This window comes from Hyla sarda, chromosome 3 (genome assembly GCF_029499605.1).
Source record: "Hyla sarda isolate aHylSar1 chromosome 3, aHylSar1.hap1, whole genome shotgun sequence".
Taxonomy (NCBI): Eukaryota; Metazoa; Chordata; class Amphibia; order Anura; family Hylidae; genus Hyla; species Hyla sarda.
This window is the reverse complement of record NC_079191.1, coordinates 181,775,785-181,793,594: the sequence shown is the minus strand read 5'-3', so window position 1 is coordinate 181,793,594 and position 17,810 is coordinate 181,775,785. Positions and strand designations below refer to the sequence as shown.

Genomic DNA, 17,810 nt, shown 5'->3' with positions numbered 1-17,810 from the left:
AATTAGCAGCTTGGATATTAGCTCAAGTACTGCTCAAGAGCCAACTCAGGTTTCGGTTAGAGTAGGCATGACTACCACAGTTCTTCAGTTTCTAAGCATCGTATCCCAGGACAGTCAGTTCGCTTTCAGTTAACGTCCATCTTCCCATTAGAGCTATATCGTGGATTGTGTCAAGTTAGGGGCATCAGCTTCATGATTATTACATCAATTTTCCCATGTAGATTTTTGCCCACTAAAGGCGTGGCCTCGGTCATTGGGCACAATTCAGTTTAAATTCAATTAAATGTCTCATATAGCGAGTAAGTATATACCATGGTAATCATGAGCATGATTGTGTAGCCCCGATCACAAGTGGAAAGCCTAATTAGGCTGTATTTGTGAGAGGGGCGGATGTATCTCCACCCTCTGCATGGCCAGGCGGGACATAAGGGGTTGTGGGCGGGGGAAGTGGTATATAACGCCCCTGCCTCCTATGAGGAGGGCGTTCATGACGTTTGCGGACCCCTCCCAACCCTCCCTCTTTTTCTCCATTTCATTTAAAATTTATCCATTACAGGGCATGCCCACTAAAGGCGTGGCCTTGGTCTCTGTCATTGGGCACAATTCAGACCGATATGTTAGGTTTAAATGTCTCATATAACGAGTAAGTATATACCATGGTAATCACGAGCACGATTGTGTAGCTCCGATCACAAATGCAATTAAATGTTCACACTGTCCTACAGGAAACCAGCCAACTGTATATATGACTTCAATTCTAGTGATACAATAGGAAACTAGGGCTAAATTCACATTGCCCCAAACAAAATTTGTAAGAAAGTTATGACTGTCTATATATTTATTTTTAAATAATCACTAAAATACAGCTCAAGCAAGATGACTGCCCTATAATGTACTTAAAATAGAAACAGATTAGAAAAAATATGAACGTTTCAGTACCTGGCTTTAATCTGTAAATAAACCAACATTCATTTAGAGTGTTTATAGATGAAAGACATTCGAATCCACAGATTTGGTGTAACTGACTATTGTCGACAGGTGCTTGGATTTCATGTTGTGCCTGCCGGTGATAAACTGCTGCCAGAGTCTGGCCATGGTTTATTCCCCTCACCCCTTTGAAAGCATTTGAAAGGAATCATTCTTGGTTAAATAAACGTTTGTCCTCTAAAGTACAAGGACAGCTTTAGTGACAGCAGGCTGGACAGGGATCAGACTTTTTGGATTTCAAACAGACTTGCTTTGATTCCCTAGCTATGTGGTTAGAGAAGTTTGGTGGCTTTTTTGGCTATGTTCACACTTTGGAAATTCCGTGCGTAATTCCGCTGCAGCAGAGTCCTGTTGAATTCAACCGGATTCTGCTGTGCAATTTCCGTATCAGATGTTTCTGTGAGACAGTGCATTGCCGTGCAATTTTAGTCTCCAGAATGTCTGAACAGAAATTTCCATGCAGACATTCCGAAGTGTGAACATAGCCTTACCCTTATTCTCCACCTGAAGTAGTCACTGTGACTCATTTGGATCTGCTAGGACCAATCACAAAACTGATGTGCAGTATTAGTCATGGAACATTTAAATGCAGAATTCTTAACCCCCTTGCAGGTACTAGCAGAAGTGGGAGTGAATTAATTGCTATATGTGCTATGTTATGTATGTATGGTCATGTAACCCTTTTTATATTTCATGTTCGGTGGGCTGTGCACTCCCAGAAGCCCCTTGTCTATCCGTTTACTTATCGGCCAATGGTAAAGAAATGCACCATTGCTTTTTTGTTTGACTGTTTATTTTTATTGTGAGTCATGTACACTATATAGTGACATTGCTCTTATTGTACATGCTTTTGTTTAAAGGGGTACTCCACTGGAAAACATTTTATTTTTTTTTAAATCAAGTGCCAGAAAGTTTAAACATATTTTTTAATTATAAGCTGCTAGAGGAGGAGAGAGTACACCGTATAGCTTAAGCATGCAAATATAAGATACCACTGGTAAAACCAGGCAGCCTCCGGACCCGATATATAACATATGCAGCACCTGCGGGGTGCACACACTAGATAAAGTATCAAACAATACAATGGAAAAGGGTAGCGTGCACTCACCACGGGTAAACAGCTGCAGGCCCAAGGTCCGGGATCACCGCGGCATAGACGAGGGCGGTAAGAGGCGCTCAGAGGCGATTTTAAAATTACTTCTGTTAAAAAATCTTAATCCTTCCAGTACTTATTAGCTGCTGTATGATCCACAGGAAGTTCTTTTCTTTTTGAATTTCCTTTCTGTCTGACCACAGTGCTCTCTGCTGACCCCTCTGTCCATTTTAGGAACTGTCCAGAGCAGGAGGGGTTTGCTATGGGGATTTGCACCTGCTCTGGACAGTTCCTAAACTGGACAGAGAAGTTCCTAAAGTTAGGCAGAGAGAGTGGCCACAATGTCTCAGAGTAAACTGCACATGTGCGCACAGTTTACTACTATCATGCAGATCCTTGTGTGCGCTCGTAGCAGCGGATTACTGCTATGAGCTTACACACGGACAGGCGGATCCGCAGTGTAAAATATGTTAGGTGTGACCCTACCCTAACCGGTACTTTTGGGTATCAGCACCATCTTCTGGGATGAAGTGCCATGCAACTCAAGCTCTAGACTAGACTACTCCCTATATTGACCCTCACACTACACTGACTCCATACTCACTAGCTCATCCTCTCCCCAAAATGATATCGACCTTTCAGCTACAAAGGGAGTGGGTTCACTGAACAGGGAACTGTCACCTTCTAGGGCTTTCTATCCCCTACATGTATTTAGGGAATTTGTCAGCTGTATATGCTGCTAAGAGCTCTAGATGCCCTTGGATAGCTGTTGGGGTATAAAAGTAAACTGCACCTTTACTGGAGCTGATGGTGGTTACCAAACTTATAAAATCACCTTTTTATTTCTTAGCCAGTTGTCAATAATACAGGGCCAACCTGCTCAAGTGCCACAGGCTGGCATACCTCCTGGCTTGCCCTCACTTTCAGCCCTCATTTGCTTACCTATAGGGCTCTATATGTGAAACAAGGAGAGACTGGGAGGTAAGGGTGAGAGAGGAGGAGTGACAATCTGTGGCACTTGAGAAGCTCGGCCTCACCTCCTTGACAATTGTTTAAGAAACAAAAAGGTGATTTTATCAGTTTGGTAACTACCATCAGCCCCAGGAAAGGTGCAGTTTGCTTTTATACCATAGCAGCTACCCAACAGTGTCTTAGCAGCAAATACAGCTGACAAAAGTCACTTTCTCTAACCATGTCACAGGATAACCATGTCAGCAGAACACTGGACGTATATTACAGAGCAATATGCAGTTTTGAGAAGGGGGGGGGGGCAATATCTGACAACCAAGGTTGTGATAGCAATCATGCAGGGGGATACTACATTTATTCAAAGGGAAACTGTCATCAGTGTCACCCACATTAACCTGTTGGTACAATATATAACAATATTTACCTATCCCCGATCCGTGGTCCCGTTCGTCTGTTTCCTTCTTTAATCCAGCCACAAGCTTGATGCATGGCAGGAGCACACTGACGTCACTGCTCCTGCTTCTTTGCTTGGTCCAGCAGGCAGCGATGACGTCAGTGTGCTCCTGCCATGCATTAAGCCTGCGGCTGGGTTAAAGAAGGTAACAGACTAACGGGATCACAGATCGGGGGGTAGGTAAGTATCATTTTAATTACTGTCACCTGCAATACCTGCCTGTATTAACAGGTTAGTGCGAGTGACACTGATGACAGATTACCTTCTATTGGACTGTATCTTGGGGATTTTATTTTTTCTTTGTGAATTGGTATAATTCAGGAAATATTGTTCAACTCTTCCTCATGAGCCAAAAATCTGGAGGATTTCAAAGATTGAATCAGTGAAGATGACAAATGACTATGCCATTACAGATTACATTTAATATGCTTTAGTCTCAAAAGGGCAGACTGCACTGAAAAGAATCCAAACTTGTTTACAGAGGACGCCAAATACACACAGGGATAAAACTACACATGCCTTATGCAGGCTGCACATTCATTGTACGTTTTTTAATATTTGGATACAGAAGCTAATTCTTACATGCACCAAATATAAAGTACAAAACTATTACGACTCTACATAGAAGTATAAAAAAGAACCCCGCCCAAAAAAATAAAAATGAACATAGTAGTGGAAATAAGCAGATGTTATTTCCTCACATTCTTCTTCCCTAGATTCTTGTTTTTCTTATTATTTCTTTATGTTTTCTAAATATTTCACACACCTGATTTCAAGTATAGGATCCTTGACTCCTTCCCTAGACTGATTCTTAGTAACTAGTCTTAACCAGCTCCTGTGGATAAAAACTAAACAAATCATAACATGCTTCATACTGATACTGGGTAAATAGAAATAGTTTGCAGCCATAGACTATGCTTTAACACTTTATATAAACAGCCAAGAAACCAACACAGATCCTCAAACAGTTGCTGAACATTAGTGCTGTCCTGTTACAACTTCTTGTCTTTATGATTAATGCATCCAGCTAAGGATTTTAGGGGAATACATTACCTAACAATTCTATCTCTGGCTTCAAAGTACTGTGCCGTAATTTGCTTTTTCTTTAGAGTACCTGTCTTTTCATTTTTTCATAAATCGATAGTACAAGCAAAGATAAGAAATGTACTAGATATCATTACAGAAAAAAAAAAGGTAAGTGCATTGGGCACTCACTCTTAATTCATTGCTAAAATCATTCTTCAGTAAAGATTTGTTAGCAGCCTTCTAAACTCTAAGTTACAGCTGCTAACCATAGAGATCTATGAAGGGGGAGGAGATAAAGGGAGCTCAAGGTAGAGCGGGGAAAAAAAAAAAAAAAGAGAGAGATGCTCCTGCATAGTCTCACTGCTCAGTACTGCCATATAATGTCATCTTTGCTGCTGCTTCTGAGTGTATGCTGCCGAAAAACACACTTTCTGTTTGTGCATGATATTATAGAAGTTAGTATCTGTAAACTGGTCCAAAATGCAGATTATAGTCATATAATAGCAGGAATGTTTCTTCACATACACACACCATCAAAATCTTATTCAGTCCAGTCACCTGAAACAACTGTAACTCTGTCAATGCCACTATGTCCAGATATCTATGTCAGTCTTAAACTTTTGCCTTGGGAGCGATTTTAGGCCATTTTAGAAGAATCTGGCCTTTAACTAGTTTTAGCTCCAGTACATACACCAGGCAAGAGTAACTAGAAACTTTGTGCATCATCATAAAAGGTATCAGGATATTTAATTTCAGTTTTGCCATGGTGTTTAAACTGATTTTCAACGTTTTACTGTACAATCTCCACTGGAGCAAAATGTAGGGTTTTATCTATGCTGGGAAAATGGCACAGAGTCCAGTCATTTCATGGGCTGGTAGATATTCAACCATCCAGACTCAGCTTTGGCAAATGCCTCTTTTAATAGAGAAGTGCTAGGAGCACCTTAATTACTTTTATATATAACATGCTCATTTTTCACTGCATTTCTCTTATTTTGCAATGTGGCAAATACTAAACCAGCAAGTGTTTCCAATCCAGTCCAATTCAATCCAGTCATTGTGGGTACAGTATGATAAACCAAGTGGTTTTATTTAAATATTATTAAATAAATAAAAAATACATGGGGAGTACAGCAGAAGGATAATGCATCTTGGAGGTAGACACCTCATTCTTCAGATCAGACGAAGGAGGTGTCTACCTCAGAAACGCATTTCCTTTTTCTGTACTCCCAATGTATTTTTTGTATTTAATACTTTTCAAAGTGTACCTGTTAATAGAAACTTTTGATATAACGTAGATAATACTATTATATGTATATTTGCAATATACATTGATTAAATAATGTGTATATTGTTGGGTGAAAAAATGCTGTCCCTGCAGCTATTTCCTGTGTGTCTCTATAAGGAGTCCTAATGCAGGAAGTGAGGGTAGGACAAGCAGGGCTCTGTGCAAACTCCTGGCTTCTCAATCTTTCTGCTGTATGATCCTGTGGAGCGTGTCACAGAGCCTCACTACACAGGGCCCTGCTTGCCCTCAGCGCACAGGGCCCTGCTTTCCCTCAGCGCACAGGGCCCTGCTTGCCCTCAAATATACACATAATGGTATTATCTACATTATAATCAAAAGTTTTTGTTAAGGACAGGTACACTTTAAATAAAACCACTTGGTTCATCATACCCAAAATCACTGGATTGGATTTTATTCCTCACAGAAAACAGCAGCACGTCTTTGCAAGGTCATTTTCGCTACATCTCTGCATCATAATTCAGGACTGGTTAACCATCTTCTGGGGCCTTGGGGACAGCAGCTGTTTCTTTCCACAGTTACTCCCTATAGTGAGGTGACACCTAAGTTTGTCACTCGCTCTAGGTGAGCGTCCATTACCTACAGGCCTCACTGCCCCTCTATTTCTCTGATCCCTGCATAGGGGTATAGGTCTATTAAGGTAATACACTAGGCGCCCCCGCCGGTCTCCCCTTTTTTTCTCTTACTACTGAATCTCAACCTTTGACATGTCTGTCATATGTCCTGAATAAAGAATTACCTCTTTACTGTTCTGGGTGCTGTTCTTCATTCTAGAATCTTCTTCAGGTATAACCCCACTGCTGTCAGACTCTGCTGAACACTTTATATAATACTCAGACAGCACCTTGATTGTGCTTTGTGAATCTGTATTCAATATACAGATCCTTGCAATAGGCAATCTATTAAATGTAACTGCAAAGATCTGTATACTGAATATGGATCATGAAGAAGGAGCTTTTTAAAGATGAATATTAACAGGAACAAGAGCAGTATCTAAAGAATAGCACACATAATGGTAATGAACTGTGAGTCAGACTGTGAGGGAATTCTTCTGGTTTAAATGTCTACAGGAAAACTGAGGCATGTTTTTACATTTTCTTTTTCATTTGATGGAAAGTTGAATAACTACATAAAACATATTGAAAATACTGAAATATGTTAAGGATTGAGTCTCCTTAAAACTCAGGTCAATCTGTGAAGGTGCTATATAAAGATTTTTTTATTTATAAAACTTTACTTTTAATAGATAGCAAATTTAAAAATGACTGTTTTTACCAGACTGTTACCATTTTTTGTTCATTCTTCTCATGCAGTACAAAGTGCGAATGTACGATCACTTATTAGGCTTGGTTCACACTACGATTTAACTATATAGGAACAGGATACGCCTGGGGGGGGGGGGGGGAAAGAAAACCGGGCTGTATCCCAGCCGGTCCCGGCCCGTATCTAATTAATTTCAATGAGCCGGCAGGGGTCAAACGGTGACTCCAGTCGGCTCATTTTTGCCCATGTATCTGGTTTTCTGACTGGACCTAAAACCGTGGTATACCCTGGTAATGGAGCATCTGGTTTTCCCCTCCCCTAGCCGGATCCAGCAGCCATACATTGTAACTATAATTTGAATGCAGCCTTAGATGCCAAGAAAGCAAATTTGCGACTTTTAAGGGGGTTTAATTTTTACACAGTGCACCTTACGATAAAACTGTATCTGTATTCTGTAGGTCAATAGAATTGAAAGAATACCCAATTTGTTTAGTTTAGTGCTACAACAATTAATCAATTTAAAAATTCAGAATAGAAATCAATGTTAGCGATTTGCCAGAAGTTAGGCGGCATGGTCTTGGTCGTTGGGTGGCGTGGTCTCGGTCATTATGGGTGTGGCCTAGCAACCAATAGATGGTGCTGGCCTGCAACATGTGCGGCCTACCTGAAGCACCAAGAATGTGGCATGGAGTGCAGTCTGGAAGCCGGCGCCAGCACCATTAGTGAATGTCGCCTTCTGTCACAACAAGCCTTCGCGCTTGACACCTGCCAGGAGATCTGTTCTCCATCCTCCCTGCAGTGACAAATCTTCCTAGTGCAGGGAGGATAGCCAAGGTCTGTCAACTGCTCCTTCTCCCCTGCAGTGAGGATCTGGCTCTTAGGTAAATCCTTCAGGTGCTGTCCCCTATCTTTTCTCCCTAATAACCCTTTAGGTTGACAAATAAAGCTCTACTCATCTCCAATCCTCCAGTGGTGCCTCTGGTGTCCTGCTTCAGTCCCTGGGTGCGATCCTCTTCCTGCGCTGCAGCATGATGCTTACGTCCAGAGTGTCATTCTGCTGCTCAGCCAATCAATGGCCACAGTGATCCAGACTAGGCTAGTGATTGGTTGAGCAGCAGTATGACACACTGGGCCACAATTTCCCTCCAGGCCTAAGCATCATGCTGCAGCTCAGGAAGAGGATTACAGCCAAGGACCTGAGAGGGACACTAAAGGCACCGTGGCATCTCTAGAGGTGAGTAGAGATTTATTTGTTTTTTATACTGTAGAATGGGCATTGTTATAAAAAAAAAAAAAAAAACACCTCCCACCAAATAACCCCTTAAACTCTTTTATAGTCCCCTATTCCAGTTTTTTTTCGAACAGATAAATTGATAAAAATAATTGTCAGACAAAAGGATTATGACAATTATTATTAGTTGCAGCCCGAATATGGTTTTTCTATTATAGTCAATCATGTTGGGTAGTACAAAGATCTTTCTAGTGATCTTTTTATACCTTGGCCAGTAACCATGACAAGGGGGCACCCTCTACGACTAGAGGAAAGAAGATTTCACCATCCTCACAGACAGGGATTCTTTACTGTTAGAGCAGTGAGACTATAGAACTCTCTGGCACATGATGTTGTGACTCAATAAATAAGTTCATGGGGGGCCTGGATGTTTTTCTGAAAAATGTTATATTACAGGTTATGGATACTAGATGTATGGGGAAAGAATGATGATCCAGGAATTTTTTTTGATTACCATATTGGAGTCTGGAAGGAAAGGGGGCAATTTGCATCAGCCTGATGGGTAATTTTTGCCTTCCTCTGGATCTACATATTAAGGTTTTAGGTTGAATTTGATGGACTTGTCTTTTTTCAATCATACAAACTATGCTACTATGTTTATCCACCATGTAGGATCGCAGACCTTATAGGATCACGGTTCCTTATAATTCTGCTAATATTAACACATAACTGTTATTCCTATAGTGCAGTGGTGGGACTATTCTGCATCATGTTAGAATTGGCCATCAAAGCCATGTATGAAATACCTCTTCCATAAAATAATCCTTTTGGTGCAGTTTTATTCACATGCAAAACAGGTTGTCGATCAGCTCACCACCGCCGCCTCCGTGCACGGACTCGTGCGGACACCACGAACACAGCCAATAGTAGAAAAAGATTGTCCAGCACTGTAAGCACGATGCAAGGATGGTTTATTATATAATCACACAGCTAACAGCAACAGGGATCATGAAGTGACGCGTTTCAGTAACCTTAGTCGCCTTAGTCGTAATATAATAACATAATTTCTCAGTCATTAGATCCTTTATAGCTTTATATTTTATCTATATTGTATTAGTACAATTGTAACAAGAAAAAACACTTTTTTCGAGGTCACCAGAGCTTTGCACACTCACCAGAAGAAAGGTCTTGGTTAAAAGATTAGAAAGGTTCCTGATGTTTGCATGTAAGATATTTTTGACAACTGAATTACCTAGATAAAAATGTATGATTGGTTGCTATGGGCAACTTTTCCTGTCAAATTTCCCCCAATGCATTCAGAAAGTTATATACATCCATTTTTTTGCACATTTTGTATGTTGCGGCCTCGTTCTGAAATAAAATAAAAAATTCAAGTTTTCCTTCGACATTCTGCACTCAATATCTCATAATGACAAAGTTAAAATACAATGATCGAAAACTGTGCTAATTTATTGAAAATGAAAAAAATTTTTTTTTATATTATTATATATATATATATATATATATATATATATATATATATATATATATATATAATTACCCTTTACCTACAGTCATGGCCGTAAATGTTGGCACCCCTGAAATTATTCATGAAAAGGAAGTATTTCTCACAGAAAAGGATTGCAGTAACACATGTTTTGCTATACACATGTTTACTCCCTTTGTGTATATTGGAACTAAACCAAAAAAAAGGGAGGAAAAAAAAGCTAATCGGACATAATGTCACACCAAACTCCAAAAATGGGCTGGACAAAATGATTGGCACCCTTTCAAAATCGTGGAAAAATAAGATTTTTTTCAATCATGTGATGCTCCTTTAAACTCACCTGGGGCAAGTAACACGTGTGGGCAATATGAAAATCACACCTGAAAGCAGATAAAAAAGAGAGAAGTTTGCTTAGTCTTTGCATTGTGTGTCTGTGTGTGCCACACTAAGCATGGACAACAGAAAGAGGAGAAGAGGACAGTCTGAGAACCAAAATTGTGGAAAAACATCAACAATCTCAAGGTTACAAGTCCATCTCCAGTGGCAACATTATCAGGAAGTTTGGAACCCATGGCACTGTAGCTAATCTACATGGGCATGGACAGAAGAGAAAAATTGATGAAAGGTGTCAACGCAGGATAGTCTAGATGATGGATAAGCAGCCCCAAGCAAGTTCCAAAGATATTCAAGCTGTCCTGCAGGCTCAGGAAGCATCAGTGTCAGCGCGAACTATCCGTCGACATTTAAATTAAATGAAACTCTATGGCAGGAGACCCAGGAGGACCCGACTGCTGACATAGACATAAAAAGCAAGACTACATTTTGCCAGAATGAACTTGAGTAAGCCAAAATCCTTTTGGGAAAACATCTTGTGGACAGATGAGACCAAGATAGAGCTTTTTGGTAAAGCACATCATTTTACTGTTTACCAAAAATGGAATGAGGCCTACAAAGAAAAGAACACAGTACCTACAGTGAAATATGGTGGAAGTTCAATGATGTTTTTGGGTTGTTTTGCTGCCTCTGGCACTGGGTGCCTTGAATGTGTGCAAAGCATCATGAAATCTGAGGATTACCAACAGATTTTGGGTCGCACTGTACATCCCAGTGTCAGAAAGCTGGGTTTACGTCCGAGATCTTGGGTCTTCTAGCAGTACAAACATACAAACATGTCAAAAAGCACCCAGAAATGGATGGCAACAAAGCGCTGGAGAGTACTGAAGTGGCCAGCAATGAGTACAGATCTAAATCCCATTGAACACCTGTGGAGAGATCTTAAAATTGCTGTAGTAAGAGAGACCTGGAGCAGTTTGCAAAGGAAGAGTGATCCAACATTCCGTCTGAGAGGTGTAAGAAGCTTATTGATGGTTAGAGCGCCAATAATTTTGCCTAGCCCATTTTTGGAGTTTGGTGTGACATTACGTCCAATTTGCTTTTTTTCCTCCCTTTTTGGTTTAGCCCCAATATAGCAAAATATGTGTTACTGCAATCCTTTTCTCTGAGAAATACTTCATTTTCTTTAAAAAAAAAATAAAAAAAATCAGGGGTGCCAACATTTACGGCCAGGACTGTAAATTAAGCATCTTTGGCAGCAATTATAGACTCTTAGGTATGATGCCACAAGGTTTACACATCTGGATTTTGGGATTTTCTGCTATTCTTCTCTGCAGATCTTCTCAAACACTGTCAGGTTGGACCATCGGTGGGCAGACATTTTCATGTCTCTCCAGAGATGTTTAGTTGGGTTCAAGTCAGGGCTCTTGCTGGGCCACTCAAGAACATTCACAGAGTTGTCTCTAAGTCACTTCTGCTCTCTTGGCTTTGTGCTTAGGGTCATTGTCTTGTTGGAAGGTGAATATTCAGCCTAGTCTGAGGTCCTGAGAACTCTGGATCAAGTTTTTATTAATATTTCACAGTCTCCCTGTGTCAGCAGCCACCCCCCCAAATGTAATTCTGCCACCACCCTGACCTGTAGGGATAGTATATACCTCCAGTCAAGGTGTAGAAACATCTTGAAGATGTCACAGAAGTTTGAATACTTATGTGCAGTTTTCCATTTTTAATACATTTGCAAACATTTCTAAAATGCTACTTACAAATTCTAGCTATTGATTATTAAATGCAGTTTTTTTTTTGCATAAGACTGCAACGTAACAAAATGGAAAAAGGGGTCTAAAAACTTTGCGAATGCCTTGTATGTTTGATAAAATACCATTACCAAATAAGGGTTCTAAAATAAGCTCTCTTTATAGCTAATTAGAGAATACAATGTGTGCTGTATAGGCCTACTCAGCACCCTCTGCACATTGCAAAATGCTGGAAAGCCGCCAATTCCAGTATACTGGTTAAAAAAACCTATTTACACAGACTTTGAGCTAAAGATTGAATACAAGAAAGAACAGAATGTAGAGATCAAAACCCTGACACATAAATGCACATATGCGTACTGAATCCTTCAACATGCAAAAGCCTCTGTAAAGAAGCAGTAAATCTACTCTGCTCAACCCATGTGATGACTGGCATTTAATTGAGGGCATTTAATGTTGGCATGTGGGTATTTAATTATGGGCATTTAATTATGCACCAGACATGGATTTGTGGCAAAGTTCTTAGATTACACCTAACCTTTACTGACAAGACTGGAAGACATGCCTCCCCCTCAGACAAATGTGTATTATCTATTAGACTTAAAATCCTCCCTCTGTGGAAGCACCTGCAAGGAGTGGGTGGGAGATGGGTTATTTTTGCCGGAATGACAAAAAATTGAGCTCTGCTGTTCCCTGTGCAAGTGACTCACTATGAGTTTCTAATCCATTCACAGTCAGTCTCATTCACTGTGCTTCTGATCAGCTCAGCTTCCCTGGCTGCCCTCAAGGAATATGTGTTCAGCACCATGGACAGCAGCACTGAAACTGAACACGGTCCAGCACCAGGGACAGCGGCAGCCAAGCTTGGGGAGTCAGAACACTGCTCATGGCATTATACCCATTCTCTAGGAATAATAACTGATGAATACCATAACACTCACACTGACAGCAACACAATATAGTGCTGGCAACATTCAGCAAAAGAGGAGGTAAGCCAACACATATTTTCACCTGGACATCCAGGTCACCTTGTACACAGAGTAACCCAGTTAAGCATTACCTGTACCCCAGTGTAATGTCAGCTGTCTCCTGAGCCAACAGATCTAAACTGTATCCAATGCTATACACCAATTCTGCACATAATCTAACCCAATGTATTTTACACTAGGTCTATCTGATTGGTTGTAATGGGCAACCGCTGAACTTTTCCTCTGCACAGGTTTAGATAAATCTCCCTCAACGAGTTGATAAGGAAAGCTGCCGGGCCTTTAAATCATCTGCTGGGGTTCAGTGACTAAAAACAGGCAAACTGGCTGATTTACACAGTTTGCATAACACTTATTGAATAACTTATTACCTTTGTGTCCTTCATTACCTTTACCCTTGGCATGAGATATCCTGAGATGACTAGCTTTGAAGAAGGCGTTGTGAGTAATGCAAGTTTTATTTATTTATTTTTTTGTTTTCCACAGCTGATTATATTGAGACACATCAGGATAAAAAGTTAAAGAGGGACACTTCTGTATAATAAATATTTTACATTTTCAGCCCAGACAGTCAGCTACTTACCAGTTAGTGCCTGAGGTAACACAAGCTAGAAATCCAGCACTGCCCAGATAGATCATCAGTTCTACACCAATACTAGATAAATTATACCCAAATATATCAGCTATACACCAATTCTGCATAAGATATACCCTAATATATATATAATCATAATCAGCTATACACCAATTCTGCATAAGATGTACTCCAATATATATATATATATATGCTGTACCCCAATATACATCAGCTATACACCAATTCTGAATAAAATGTACCCAAATATATATATAATCATAATCAGCTAAACACCAATTCTGCACAAGCTGTACTCCAATATATATATATATATATATATATATATATATATATATATATATGCTGTACCCCAATATACATCAGCTATACACCAATTCTGAATAAGATGTACCCAAATATATATATATATATATATATATATATATAATCAGCTATACACCAATTCTACATACGCTGCACTCCAATATATTTTATAAGCTATATACTAATTCTACATAAGCTGCTCCCCAATATATATTATCAGCTATCCACCAATTTTACATAAGCTCTACTCCAATATCATCCGCTATATACCAATTTGGCATAAGCTGTACCCCAATATATATATATAAAATCATCTATACACCAATTTTACATAAGCTCTACTCCAATATCATCCGCTATATACCAATTTGGCATAAGCTGTACCCCAATATATATATATATATTGGCTTGATGAAGGCCACACGGAGTGGCAAAATGTTGCTATGACACTTTGGTGATTTAATAAAGCCACTATTGATCACTATTCCGGGAGTTATACACCAATTCATCATATGCTTTACCCCAATATACATCAGCTATACACCAATACTGAATAAGCTGTACCCCAATATATCATCAGCTTTACATCAATTCTGTATCAGCTGTACCCCAATATATATCATCAGCTTTACATTAATTCTGCATCAGCTGTACCCCAATATAAATCATCAGCTTTACATCAATTCTGCATCAGCTGTACCCCAATATATATCATCAGCTTTACATCAATTCTGCATCAGCTGTACCCCAATATATATCATCAGCTTTACATCAATTCTGCATCAGCTGTACCCCAATATATATCATCAGCTATACATCAATTCTGCATCAGCTGTACCCCAATATATATCATCAGCTTTACATCAATTCTGTATCAGCTGTACCCCAATATATATCATCAGCTTTACATCAATTCTGCATCAGCTGCACCCCAATATATATCATCAGCTATACATCAATTCTGCATCAGCTGTACCCCAATATATATCATCAGCTATACATCAATTCTGCATCAGCTGTACCCCAATATATATCATCAGCTATACATCAATTCTGCATCAGCTGTACCCCAATATATATCATCAGCTATACATCAATTCTGCATCAGCTGTACCCCAATATATATCATCAGCTATACATCAATTCTGCATCAGCTGTACCCCAATATATATCATCAGCTTTACATCAATTCTGTTTCAGCTGTACCCCAATATATATTATCAGCTTTACATCAATTCTGCATTATTCGTACCCCAATGTGTGTTCAGCTGCCCTTTCATCATTGGTGCACGATGTATGTGCACCATAACTATACCCTAATATATGTTGTATCCCAGTATAGCATAGACTGTACATAACCGGATCATCAGATCTAGTCGATGCACATACACTGTATCCCTAAAATAATGCCAGGAATATACCGCCTTCATCTCAGAACAGACAGTAGGAGTGGATGCAGCTATTACAGGACTCATTTGCAGCCCAGTTCCTCATAAGCCAGGAAAAGAAAGGTGACATCAGGTTATAGGTATAACAATGTGTTACTGTACGCCTACTGGCACTGCATCTCACCCCTATATACTCTATGATGGATTGCATTACTCCAGCCACAAGGGCAACTATCTCAGGGCACTGAAGACACAGTCCTCTCCCAGGCTACATGTCAGTGTTTCCCAACCAAGGTGCCTCCAGCTGTTGCAAATCCTCAACTCCCAGCATGCCCGGACAGCCGAAGGCTGTCCGGGCATGCTGGGAGTTGTGGTTTTGGCAACAGCTGGAGGCACCTTGGCTGGGAAACACTGCTATATGACTTGTGATCTTTATATAGAGCGTACTGCCTGGCACATGAACTGCTGCATTAGCTTATTGCTGGATATTCAGATTACAGATGGTTACAACCTTGGCCACTGTTCACATTCACTACCTACTATATATATATATATATATATATATATATATATATATATATATATATATATATATCACACACATACATACCATACATATTATATTAATTTATTTTTATTTTTTTTATTTACAGTATTTTTTTCTTCCAAAGTTAATAAACGCAGCTCAAGTACAAGATACAATAAGTTCCCTGCCCACAGGTCCTTGTTCACACAGAGATGCGTCTTACCTTACCTGAGAGCTCTCATCCTAACACATTAACTCCTTCAGACCCGCACTTCCCGAAACTTTAGAGTTAGTTCAGTTTTGGCCAGGCGGCGCTGCTTGTCCCCTGTATGTCAGTGCAGTGTATTAGCCTCAGCCGTGCTTCTCCCAGCAGCTGCTCCCAATAGCACCGAAAGCGCTCTCTCGGCTTCAAAGATTGGCACTTCGTGCGCATGCGTCTGGGACTAACCATTTGCGCATGCGCCGTGAAAAATGTGTCTGCTCCAGGGCGCCATAAGGAGAAGGTCGGTCTGAGAGAGGATAGATTGATGCTCAGTGGGGCGTGGTTTAGTGGCTCCACGCTGGCTGCTGATTGGTGGATGTTCGGAATTGGGGAAGTGTATTGGCTGTCGGATTTTGTGGGTGGGGTTATAGTCTTGACTCTCTAGCTTCCTGCATGCTGGGAGTTGTTGTATCGTCCGGGCTCTGCTGACATGTGGGGTCCTGTGTAGTCGGGCACTGCTTCATGGTCTGCTGGGAACGTCATTGCAATGTCCTCTGCCAGGAAGGAAGGTAAAAAGATGGAGATTTCATCTGAATAGTCTGCGAGGTGTACAGCATGTGAGTGTGTGCGGAGAGGTTTCATCAGGGGCCCCATAGTAAAAACCGCATTGGGATCCTTCTCTATAGTGACCACTTTGCATTACAGAAGCAGAAAAGCTTATAGATAGGCTCTACACAGCATTAAGGTACTGGATGTCACAGTACAGGGATAATGTACACAGTGATGTCACAGTACAGGGATAATATACACAGTGATGTCACAGTACAGGGATAATGTACACAGTGATGTCACAGTACAGGGATAATGTACACAGTGATGTCACAGTACAGGGATAATGTACACAGTGATGTCACAGTACAGGGATAATGTACACAGTGATGTCACAGTACAGGGATAATGTACACAGTGATGTCACAGTACTGGGATAATACACACAGCGATGTCACAGTACAGGGATAATACACACAGTGATGTCACAGTACAGGGATAATATACACAGTGATGTCACAGTACAGGGATAATATACACAGTGATGTCACAGTACAGGGATAATGTACACAGTGATGTCACAGTACAGGGATAATGTACACAGTGATGTCACAGTACAGGGATAATGTACACAGTGATGTCACAGTACTGGGATAATACACAGAGTGATGTCACAGTACTGGGATAATACACACAGTGATGTCACAGTACTGGGATAATACACACAGTGATGTCACAGTACTGGGATAATACACACAGTGATGTCACAGTACAGGGATAATACACACAGTGATGTCACAGTACAGGGATAATACACACAGTGATGTCACAGTACTGGGATAATACACACAGTGATGTCACAGTACTGGGATAATACACACAGCGATTTCACAGTACAGGGATAATACACACAGCGATGTCACAGTACAGGGATATACACACAGCGATGTCACAGTACAGGGATAATACACACAGTGATGTCACAGTACAGGGATAATACACACAGTGATGTCACAGTACAGGGATAATACACACGGTGATGTCACAGTACAGGGATAATACACACGGTGATGTCACAGTACAGGGATAATACACACGGTGATGTCACAGTACAGGGATAATACACACGGTGATGTCATAGTACAGGGATAATACACACGGTGATGTCACAGTACAGGGATAATACACACGGTGATGTCACAGTACAGGGATAATACACACGGTGATGTCACAGTACAGGGATAATACACACGGTGATGTCACAGTACAGGGATAATACACACGGTGATGTCACAGTACAGGGATAATACACACGGTGATGTCACAGTACAGGGA

General features: G+C 40.5%; 2 protein-coding genes across 9 annotated transcripts in view; one reads left to right on the top strand and one right to left on the bottom strand.

Annotated features, from left to right (window-relative positions):
• Positions 1 to 16,199, bottom strand: part of DLGAP2 (DLG associated protein 2) — a 1,068,027-nt gene extending 1,051,828 nt beyond the window's left edge. The window contains exon 1 of one of the 3 annotated variants that reach the window (XM_056565689.1): positions 15,948 to 16,199. The gene's annotated coding sequence lies outside the window, so the exon portion shown is untranslated. The remainder of the gene's footprint in view (positions 1 to 15,947) is intronic. The other 2 variants (XM_056565688.1, XM_056565692.1) reach the window with 2 other exon arrangements.
• A 78-nt stretch (positions 16,200 to 16,277) lies between these two features.
• ERICH1 (glutamate rich 1) overlaps positions 16,278 to 17,810 on the top strand; it is a 49,624-nt gene continuing 48,091 nt past the window's right edge. The window contains exon 1 of one of the 6 annotated variants that reach the window (XM_056565706.1): positions 16,278 to 16,495. In XM_056565706.1, coding sequence (XP_056421681.1) covers positions 16,474 to 16,495 — 22 coding nt within the window. In that variant the 5' untranslated portion in view covers positions 16,278 to 16,473. The remainder of the gene's footprint in view (positions 16,496 to 17,810) is intronic. The other 5 variants (XM_056565702.1, XM_056565704.1, XM_056565701.1 and 2 more) reach the window with 5 other exon arrangements.